Genomic DNA, 11,792 nt, shown 5'->3' with positions numbered 1-11,792 from the left:
TTCATTAATCATCCTTCTCCTTTTTGAGTGAAAAATCGATCAGCATTTTGAAGATATATTTTAGAAATAACAGAATACACTGTACTTTACTTCATCAAAATATCAGTTTCTAAAGAAATTTACTATTAAATCTGATAGAATCTTCCAAGTTGGTATATTTGATACTCTTTAAGCTGAACAATAAACATTTGGAATCTCACTAGAAGTACAATATCATGTAAAAATATATCAGTCTAAATAGAGTTGTGAATTACAAATGGAAACTAGGTAGTTCAACTGTACATGTATAAATGATTTAGGGACACATTTGATATTATTCAACGTCAAAAGTGAACAATTCACTTAGATTGAATAGATATGAAATAGAAAGACATTTTTTTTTCTATTGCATATGTGCTGCAGAATATTTTTCCACAAATTATTTTCCATTTTGAAGATTAAGAATAAGTCACATTAAGTACCAGTCGATAGCATGTAGTCATAATATCCAATAGAAGAAAAGGCCACTCACAACCCTAACATTAATGCTGAATTAGAGGCAAGATACACGTAAATGGCGATTGATTTCCAAGATCGAGAAATAATCAATTCAATATCACACTGAGCTTGAATTAATTTCCTTTTTTCCTCCTGAAACTAAGAACTGATTCATCACTGAACTCAGTGTACAATGATGTGTATACTGAAAAAACAATCTTTGTGGTTACTTTATATAAAAAATCTTAAAACCTTTTAAATACAATAGCTTTATATTTCTTCATCTTACAACATACATGTAAGAGCTTATTAAGATAAGATAGGATAAGAAAGGGCCCCTTTTTCCTTCTTGTGCATTTCTGCGGACAATTTTTGCAAAAAAGTCATGGGGCAGTGAGTGTATATGTTGCAACGATATATTATGCCATAGCCTGGTAACTCCAAACTTTACCTTCCCCCCCCCTCCCCAAAAAGTTGTTCTTGAATAATCCTAAGCCGCTAGTTAGGTCTTCTCATGGGTCTCACCACTGACAAGACCTAACTGTATAAGCCTTGCTTGCTAGTCTTTTACATACAAAACAGTTAAAATGAGATTTCATCAATCAAAATCTACAAACACCATGCTTTATGTAATAAATCACATTTACCCATATAGATGTATTACTAGTTATATCTCTCTGCATTTTCCTTATTGTTTTATTATACCACTAATAAATTCTACTTTTGTTCTCAACAAAAAGGAACATTTACCTCAATTTTTTTTGGCCATGTTCTAGCTATTCATCGATTGATATCTCCTACAAACACAAACAGACTTCATGATCATATATACTATTGTTGCTCTATACATACCTTCTACCACATATATACACATAGAATCATGCTACACTATATTTACCTAATAACTGCATAATAAAAGTTTGAATAAATCCATCTCGTCTTCTATAAATATATGAAAAACATGCATTAAACTCTTATCTGTAAGCTTTTCAATAATAGACAAGTAACTTCATATTTGACACAAAGGCTTCTAAAAATATGATCTTAAAGTTTATATTCTCTTCATCCTCAATAGCACAAATGCAATTATCTTAATTTTAACCTTGAAAAACTAAGTCATTGTCCTTTGTATCTATTGGTGAATCATTTGTATACAAGTCTTTAAGATATCGGTAACAAAAATATCTGACGCAACTCTGAAATGTATACAACACTTAATATGTGTGGTAAGTTTCATTATTCAATTTGCATGATTGGATATAATTCTTACAATATTTCAAACCACTCAAATCCTCATTTTATTGATTCCACCTCCAAATATTCAAAGAAACAAACACAACTTTAATACAAAATATACACCCAACAGACAATACGATTATTACACAGATTTACACAGGCATTTAAAAAAAGTAGAAAATATAGTAATGATAAATGTCAGTTTTGCACAATTTATGATTCAGCTTATATAGGTCCCACATCTATAACCCTCATTTTGTTATGACAATGATATGTTCAAATAGAAAAAGATCTCACTACATGTATTCAATATATATTTTGTATATTTCTAGTAATAACACTTCTATTCTCCTCCGATGAGAGCGAGTAGAATTTTCCTGTAGTCACCAGAGGTATCACCCTAAAGGAAGGAAAACAAAGAGAAGGTGTAATAATCAGCATTAGTCTAGAAAACTTGAATTTCCATGGCGACTCCAACAAAAGTTTACAAACTTAGTATTGTTTGAAAATCTCTTTTTCATTCAAATTTTTAATCAGCGAAATAGTATTTTTTCCCAAACCGACCCACAGCATTTACTTTTGGAAATGCACTTCCCATAAACATATTATTTCTCTAAAAGCAAGCCAGAGGGATTCAGTCACGGCAAGGATTTATACTACCTTCTGATTTCTTTTATCAACATTTAGGATTATCTCAACTCCTTAACATTGGACATACATTAGTACATGGTTTTGAATTTTTCTTTGATGTTCATGGCATACTTACAATCTGTGTAGTGTAATTCATGCTTTTATATAAATATATATATCACAGGGGGTGTGAGAGGTCACAAATAAAAAGATCTGAAAAAAGCTTGAAGAGTGTTGAAAAAATCTGAAATAGAAAGAGCTCCCATATTTTTGTACAGAGGAAAACAAAAAATGAGCTGAAATTAAGCTGAAAATCAAAACAAAAAAAATCTGAAATCAGCTAAAAATCTGAACTCTCACACCCCTGATATCAGTGATAGTTTCTTAATATTAAAAAAAAACTCAGATTCTCTCTGCGACCCTCAAGTAATCTCCCTAGGCATAATTGGAGAGAAAACTAACCAAATAAAACATGATTTTGGAATCGGGAGGAGACAAATCGGTATACTGGAGAGAGAGAGAAGGGGGGGGGGTAGTCATTGGAGGAATTGGATGGGTGTGGTAGGGGCATGCAGGGAATAATTTCGCTTTACAAATTTGAATAGCATCTTTGGTCAAAAGAGAACAGCTCTCAACTATGTAATGTACAGTCCTATGTAAAAATATGCTATACAAAAGACTTAATGCATAGCAGTCTTTCAAAAATGTGGAGCAAAATGCGATGCGATACCAGGAAAATTATTCACTGGGCATGGCAATGGCAAGAGTACTATTTCTTACCCTCATAAATCTAACCAAGCACTGGTTACGTACTCTCTAGAATTTTATTTTTAGCATCTATCTGAATATTAGAATTGGGTGTAGAGGTTCATAAAGAGGGTACACTGCAAAAACTCCGGTGTTGATTTAACACCAGCCCGGAATCTATATATGTCCACATCAGAGAAGTATTGAAACAACACCACTTTGGAATCAGACCGATGCTGCTTTAATACTAATTGGTGTTGTATTAGTACCTTTCTAGTGTTAGACCAAAACGAAACTGGTGTTGTTCAACACTTTTCTGGTGTGGACATGTATAGATTCCGGGCTGGTGTTAAATCAACACCGGAGTTTTTGCAGTATAAAAGCATGGGAAGAATGTGATGGATGTGGTAGGACAATGACAAGGGTACCTCTTTCTTACCTTAATAAATCTACCCAGACTCTGGTTATAAGCCTTCTGGAACTCTTGTTTGATCTCAACCATGTCAATCTCCACTCTCGAGATGATCACTCTCATCAACGTATCATCATCGGTACCAAGACCCTAAAGAAAGAACAGAGAGAATACCAGTACAAGGTCAATAACAATAAAAGATATGCAACATGTATCTGAGATTTGACCTTTGAGCTATGGATACCAAGTTCAAACTAGACCTTTATTTTAATGTTACACCTGTATGTTAATTTTTTGTTTTTATTTCTTACATACTATATATAACAATCAATTCATAATCCGTTATAATTTTTAAAGTAAATGAAGATGCGATGAATTAAAGTAGATGATATCTGTGAAGTATGTGCCAATTTTTTAAAACAAACTAGTGGTTGGCAACTAAGATCTCCAGTTCACTACGTCTCCTGCCATGAGACATGTCCAAATAACCCATTTTTATTACTGGTATTATAACAGATTAACCTTAATTTGAGAAGTTTTATGGACATGGCATCAAACAGAGATATTTCTAAAATTTGCAAAAGTCTCTTGGCTGTGTGGTCATGAATACGTAGGCCGTTTATTCCCGTTCAAACTATTAAGAAAAAAAAGATTACCTGATCCGAGCCCATTTGGTATTGAAATAAACATAAGGATAGAATGTATGTATAACAAATACATACAAAAAGGAAGTGGCAGATTTGTAATTTCCTAATAAAGAGTAAAATGTGCCTGATATTTACACAGATGCCAATTCAATATCATGAATATCAACAAGCCATATCTTATAGCAGTGTCATTTTATTTCTATGAAACCTGGCCTAGAAATAGACATCCCTTTTGTGAAATGTAAATACATTAAAAAGTCTATTTTGATTAATATATCACTAGCTTCCGTATGTCACAGGAAGGCATTCAAATATTATCAATACAATCATGTAGAAAATAAAAGATAAGGTATTGTTAGTGATCCACTGAGTAATTCATTGAACATACCTTCATTGACTTGTACAGTTTCTCTGCGAAGTATGCTGGTGTGTTGCGTACACATTGCACTGGAATAGAATAACAGAATGAAAAATTTAATGTATACCATACACATAACGACAATTATGACAAAACTAGATTTAAAACGAACTACTCAAAGACTGATTAAAGGTATTGTTTAACTTTGTGAGCAGCCGATTTAAAAAATTCTCAAACCAAGATGAAACATGTGTACAAGTGCATGTATTAGAACTAATAAACCCTGAAAACAACCATTATTGAGAATGAAAAGCTAAAACTACAAGCCAAACCCCGATTTTGTAAATAGGCGTCTTATAGACGCCTAAATAGTACACATAAGTGTATGGGATGAAATTAAGATGGTGTTTCCGGTCACTTTATATTTCAATTTTTGAAGCACTAAATAATCATTTTTGAACGCAATTTTTTCTGGGCTTCATTTTTGTAACATATCACAGACACAGGTGACAAGTGTGACCTTCTAGCTCAGATTTTTAAAAAGTCAAACCAATGTTAACCAATCACTTTAACTGAATGATGACTGTGTGGAGAATTGCATTCATGTTGTACATAGATTAGAAATGCCATCAAGTGTGGTATTATTTTTTTTGGCAGTTGTTTCTGCATTCATTGGTAATTCGATATAATAACAATAATCATAATGTATATAAATTACAAAAATAATGAATGAATGACAAATTGTGATGATTACATAATAGAGGGATAATTTACATAATAGACATGTAAGCAATAACAAATAAAACAAAATGCAGTGGCCAGCTATCATAAGCAATATGCTTGAGAATAGCAGCCAGGAGGGATGGGGTCCTATTTAAAAAAAAAACAATTTTAGTACTTCTTCATAAAAAGATGATTGAGATTGGCCAAATTGATCACATTTTCAATTTCTAGATTTTCAAGGTTTTAAGACTTATTCAAGTAGGCCTACCAATTAAAATGATGGAATAAGGAGTAGCAAAAAGGAAGGGGAAATTAAGGCAACAATTTTGTAAATAGAGGTTTGATACATGATTTATCACTGAAGGTTGCTGTATTGTATTTTATCTGTACTTGCTGCTCTTTATTCAATTATTTTCTTTGTTCTTGCTATGTTTCGCTTTAAGTTAAAAAAAAAAGAGATAAATTTGAATTTTGTTTTCTTTAGATCAAAGAGGGGCAGTGAAATGTTCAAATGCTGTGAAAATTCTTACCTATCGTAAGCATGCCTTTCTCGAGGTCACCTGACATCTCTCTCTTAATCGATTGTTCCATGGTGTATTTGACCTGCTTGCTGTACTCGTCAAACATCGCCCTCAACTGTGGGTAGCTACGACTGGCCAGGACTGCGTTGAACGTCGACTCGTCCGTCCCCCACCTTGCCTCACCGGCAGTGACTAGAGCCTGTATTGATATATTGAAGACGAATGTTTGCATGTTGGAGATTTTCATTGCCATTGTCAGCAGCATTCAGAGTTTGTTTATCTTACTAATTACACTGTGCATCCCAGAAAAAAGGGAAACCGGGATTCCCATGTCTTTATTCTACAAAGGCAAATGAATTATGATATTTCATTTACATAATCATAATCACTTCACGCATTAATGAGCAAGATAATTTTGAAATTTTAATGTCAAAACAAGGTTGCGCAGAAAAATTGGACAAGATTGGTTCATGATACGACGATCATGCTTACTCAACGACTGGCTGATTAGCATTTCTTTTGTATTCTGTGTTAAGATTCTCTCACTGATCCTGAAATGAGAGTGGATTCAGATTCACACATGAATTTCTGCGCGAATTGTTTCTGATATGTCTCAATATTTATTGTTTGTTATCTGCCATGCGTGAACAATTTGCTAAGCTGTTGGTTTCAAATTTGAGATGAGATTCCAATCTTGCCATGAGTATTCAAATTTATAGTAAAACCAGATTTAATAATTGTGAAATCTATCTCTGAAAACTGGTTTAATTGTTTGTGGGATGCACTATATACCATTTATTTCTTTGTTGGTCACCTGCAATCTTATAAATCTTACAGTGCTGGACATCTTTTTCAAGAGGTATAATATCTCTCCTGCATGTCCACGTGAATACTTTTGAATATTCTCACTCCAAAATTATCCAAACACTTCTTCAAAATCTTCAAAAGTATGTTTTAAACATGATGCGGGATATGTAGTGCATCATTATTGCAGTCAAATCTATTTTTTGCAATAATCCTGTACAAAAAAACACCTGTCTGTAAAGCCCACAGGTTTGGTTGACTCTAAAACATACTTCTTCATGACACATTGTATTACAGGAACCGGTCTGTAAAGACAACCTGCTCATAAAGACCACTTTTCTTGTCTCCCTGGAGTGGTCTTTATATACAGGTCTAGCTCCATAACAGGAACCTTTCTATTGAGACAACCTGCTCATAAAGACCACTTTTCTTGTCTCCCTGGAGTGGTCTTTATATACAGGTCTAGCTCCATAACAGGAACCTTACTATTGAGACCAACTGCTCATAAAGACCGATTTTCTTGTCTCCCTGGAGTGGTCTTTATTTACAAGTCTATATGTAGCTCCATCACAGGAACCTTTCTATCGAGACCAACTGCTTATAAAGACCTGCTTTTCTTGTCTCCATTGTGTGGTCTTTATAAAATCATTCCACTGCATTACAGGAACCTTTCTATAGAGACAACCTGCTCATAAAGACCGCTTTTCTCATCGCCAAGCATTGTAGAGTGCACCTATACTTCAAGCTATGTAGGTGGGGGGTTCTTACAAATTGATGTAGAGGCTCAAAGTTCAAACCTTTATCACGTCTATCGGAAGGTGATGTTAAATATCCGTCTCAGACATAAATAATAATATCTGATTGAAACATGTCTGTAAAAAGCACCATTACACACACTCTCTTGGGTAGTCTCTATAGAGGGGTCCACACAATACAAGTACTGCTTTTAAGTGGATCCCTCCATTTTCTCAGAATTTTATTCTATTTCATAATGTTTATGATATTTTGCTTATACATAATATTCTGTTTTGTTCTAATTTAACTTATAGATAAATATCATACACTGTACATGCCTCAATTTTTTTGTCTGTAAAAGTTCATTGTAATTATTTCGACCACATGTTCTGTTGAAAATTCAATAAAATAAATTGAATTTAATTATATGCAGATTTAATAATACTGACCTTTGCATCTGCTTTGGCCTTTTCTACGTCCACTCTCTGATCTTCTGACCTGGAACCCTGTAGCATGGAGACCAGGAGACGCTTGAAGTGACCCGACGTCTCGGAAATCACGTCCTTCTCAAGGTCTCGGGAGAATTCTGAAAATTCAATCAAATTTAAAAAATAATGATATAGGGTATTAATATTGCGCACATATCCAGGTGCTCAAGGCGCTCCTGCATTACCCGGCTAAGCTAGGCGTTCATAGCGCACACAACTTTTTAAGGAATTACTTCCTACCGGTACCCATTTACCTCACCTGGGTTGAGTGAGTGCGGCACACTGTGGATCAGTTTCTTGCTGAAAGAAATTACGCCATGGCTGGGATTCGCACCCACAACCCTCTGTTTCAAAGTCTGATCCATTGGGCCACGACGCTCCACATGTGCCATTTCATTTGCTTTGTTGTCTGTTTGAAAATGCAATCGACATTTTTGCCCATTTTGTGACAGTGGTTGGAAGTTTGGAACTGTCTTCAATCACGAGACAGGGTCTAGATTAATAACCTGTTTAGATTATTATTATGATCGATATCATATTCAAATATTTGTCCTACCTTTCTTGTAAGCAACTTTGATGGCCTGGATCTCATCGTTGGTTCTCGTACACAGGATTTCAACTAGAGTAGCTTCGTCTGTTCCCAGACCCTACACAGCACCAGAAAAAAGTAACAGTGAGGATACCATAACTTTTATTCATCTAATCGTTTAGAAAGGGTGAGAAAAGGGAGGCCATGAAGGAATATTTTGTTGGCCTTGGTCTTGCCATCGTGAATGCATGCAGAGTCGCTGGAAGGAAAAGAATTCTGTTGGCCTTGCTGTTGGATAGTTTTTTTTTTTTTCAATATCTCTGCACAAGCGGTGGGTGGCTCAGTGGGTAAATTTCTGGACTTTAATTGAACCAAAGGGTATAGGGTTCAAATACTATTGCATCAGGCATTTTCAGTGTAATAATTTGTATCACTCATATCAAACTAGAAATTGTAACAGTAACTATCCTCCTTTGCCACGTATGGCTTTAACTACACAATCTGTTTTTTTTTATTTTGGACACTTGTAATATATCTTTTTATGTCAATGATTTGTATATTTGTATATTTTTAACTGTGGAAATAAATTTGAATTGAATTGAAATAGGAACTCAATAAGAATGAATGAAAGTACAGAATAAAGAGACTCACCTTCATTGCTTTCCTGAGCATATGTGCATCAAACTCTGCGGGTAGGTGGAAGAGATTGAGGACAATTGTCTCAAGTTTTCCTTTGAGTTCTCCCTTTAAGTTCTTCTCAAGATCCTTGCCATACATTGTCTTGAAGTCTAGCGCGATCTGCCGCCTCTGTGCTGCGTTACATGTTGTTACTACTGATATGACTGCTGTCTCATCGCAACCTGCAAGTTGTCATATTCAAATCAAAATTCATTTTGATATTCCAGATCTCTTTTAAAAAGTACAAATTACAATATATTAGATATCAAATGGTTACATAGTAGTAAATTCAACAAACGACAAATAAAGAAATAATACATAAATGATGATATGGATGTGAAGGAGTAGCAACAACCAATTGGCTATCCCAGGTGGGTGTTTCATAAAGCTGTTCGTAAGATAAGAATGACTGGTGAACCGTTCTTTTGGTAAATGGTATACACCATAGCGATGGTTTAGCGCGTAAGAAAGGATCACCAGTCGTTCTTAAAGTTGCTCTTAACTTACGAACAGCTTTATGAAACACCCACTAGTTTCTCTGTGTTAAGACATCCATCACTATAAAGAGATTAGAATATGAACAACTGCTGGCTAAGCTCCAAAATCCGTAACTACTCATGTACTCTAACTGATCATTAAAAGTAATTTTCATTGTTTTAGGAACAATTATTCTTCACATGCAACCAAACAAGACAGAAATGACTCCCAAATTTATTGTTACTAGTGGTGGGAAATGTAGATCATCCATCCAAGGGATAAAAACAGGTCGGTTTTCAAAGGGTGATGGAAATGTCTGATCAAGGATCATTGTATGATATTTCTATTTGAATTGTACAGAAAATTGTTTGAATAAAAACAAATATCAAATAAAAATTAAGAATTTTAAATCTAATTATACTAAACTATCAAAAGTTCCCAAGATTGAAGAATATTGAGAGGATCACATTAGATTGTCCATATTTCCATTTATCAGTGTTAGGTCATAGCTCTTGATTTATGTACCCCTCCCCAACAGTATCTGTGCATTTATTTACTAACCAATTCCTTTCATTGCTTTCCTCAAGATTTCTGCTTCCTTCTGCCCACTGAAGTTTGCCTTGGGTTTCACTGTGCCTGTACCCTGAGAAAGAGAGAGAGAGGAAGAGAGATGGTGAGTAGGGGAAAGAGAAGAAGAGTAACAGAAAGAGATGGAGAGTAAGGGAAATAGACAAAGAGTAAGGGAAAGAGATGGAGAGTAAAGGAGAGAGATGGAGAGTAAGGGAAAGAGGAGAGTAAGGGAAAGAGATGGAGAGTAAGGGAAAGAGACAAAGAGTAAGGGAGAGAGATGGAGAGTGAGGGAAAGTGATGAAGAGTATGGGAGAGTAATGAACAAATCAATTATCACCCAACTCAAGTGAAAAATGGGTAAATGGGTACCTGGCAGGAATTAATTTATTCACATGATTACTTGCTGTAATAGGCTGCCAAACTAAAGTAAGTGTTACTTGTATGATATCCACATTACTTTGAAGCATAGAGACATGATAACACGATATCTGCTGTACAAGGAGTCAAGATCAGAATACCGGTATTATCATTATTATTAATCAATTCATGTACATGTATTTCCTGCAGAGAAATATGACAGGTAGTTAGAAGGAAAAGAATGGTAAAATCTAACAGCAACAGTACAGTGTGAAGAGAAAGAGAAAAAGAGCAAGAGAGAAAATAAGAGAAATAAAGATATGAAAAAATATGAGAAAACATAGGGTTTTAACAAGAGGGGTATCATCAGGACAGTGGGTTCAAGAGGTAGAAATAAAGCATCTAAAATTGTATTTATAACTTTGGATATATAAATATTTTTTTCTATTTTTTTAGCATAAACTTACCCTCACAATAGCTCCTGCTGATAGTGACATACTGGCCATTTGTTGCGTTGGTGCACTGGACTTTGCTACAGCCGGTTCCTGAAAATCAAGATTTTATTAAAAGTAAAATAAGAAATAAAGAATGAAATGATACAATCAAAATACAAAATGGCAGCAATATCTTGTTCAAATTATGATGAATTCCATTTGCAAATTTTGTAAATACTAAAACATATGTGATCCTTAATACCAACACTGCAGAAAATATAATCAGTATCCAATTCAAGTATGTGTATTGTTCCAATTCATATTTCAATACAGCGGTGTATCTCAGATGCTCGACTGTAGTATGCATGAGAGAGTGTCCTTATATTATACATTTCATCAATAGCACAGATGGTTTTAATTAGTATTAAACACAAATCAAATAGCATATGTAAATGTATATTAAACAGGTAATTTCATTACACAGACTTGAAACACAACTGGGTCAACATGAACCTGAATAGTCATTAACTACTGGGTAGTGACTAATAATAGCAATGCTTTATCACCTTCAATTGTTTAATATGGAATGAATGATGTACAATACACATTTTGATTGTATTGAAAACAATAATTTATATCTAAAGTATATTAGCATTAACTATACATGTGGGGACAAAAGTTCAAGAGGCTGTCGTAACTTTTGATTTGAACAGTATTCTAGAAATATTGCAAAGTGGTGAACTTAGACCAAAACTATCTTCAATAACATTTTTTCATATAAATTGTTGATGCTACATCAAAGCTTTGAGATGTATCTTTTCCATTAGTGGTATTGAATTAAACATGATATGAATTAAATTGAAATGAATGAAATTCAATGAAATACATTGAAGGTTTCTAAGGAAACTCAGAAGGCCCATATTCTGAAGTCAGGTTTAATTTACACTTTGGCTTTAAGTTGTGGTTGAA

The 11,792-nt window shown here is 34.2% G+C and overlaps 1 protein-coding gene across 3 annotated transcripts in view; it reads right to left on the bottom strand.

Moving 5' to 3' along the window:
• Positions 1 to 832: 832 nt before the first annotated feature.
• The window catches only part of LOC121431675 (annexin-B12-like), a 35,606-nt gene continuing 24,646 nt past the window's right edge, over positions 833 to 11,792 (bottom strand). For all 3 annotated transcript variants that reach the window (XM_041629323.1, XM_041629325.1, XM_041629324.1), the window contains 9 exons: positions 10,857 to 10,934; positions 10,024 to 10,105; positions 8,959 to 9,167; positions 8,335 to 8,425; positions 7,740 to 7,876; positions 5,761 to 5,950; positions 4,538 to 4,596; positions 3,530 to 3,652; positions 833 to 2,113 (listed from right to left, as the gene is read on the bottom strand). In XM_041629323.1, coding sequence (XP_041485257.1) covers positions 2,057 to 2,113; positions 3,530 to 3,652; positions 4,538 to 4,596; positions 5,761 to 5,950; positions 7,740 to 7,876; positions 8,335 to 8,425; positions 8,959 to 9,167; positions 10,024 to 10,105; positions 10,857 to 10,934 — 1,026 coding nt within the window. In that variant the 3' untranslated portion in view covers positions 833 to 2,056. The remainder of the gene's footprint in view (positions 2,114 to 3,529; positions 3,653 to 4,537; positions 4,597 to 5,760; positions 5,951 to 7,739; positions 7,877 to 8,334; positions 8,426 to 8,958; positions 9,168 to 10,023; positions 10,106 to 10,856; positions 10,935 to 11,792) is intronic.

The sequence above is a fragment of the Lytechinus variegatus genome, chromosome 18, assembly GCF_018143015.1.
Source record: "Lytechinus variegatus isolate NC3 chromosome 18, Lvar_3.0, whole genome shotgun sequence".
Lineage (NCBI taxonomy): Eukaryota > Metazoa > Echinodermata > Echinoidea > Temnopleuroida > Toxopneustidae > Lytechinus > Lytechinus variegatus.
Note: the sequence above shows the minus strand (reverse complement) of the source record. Positions and strands in the feature narration are given on the sequence as shown.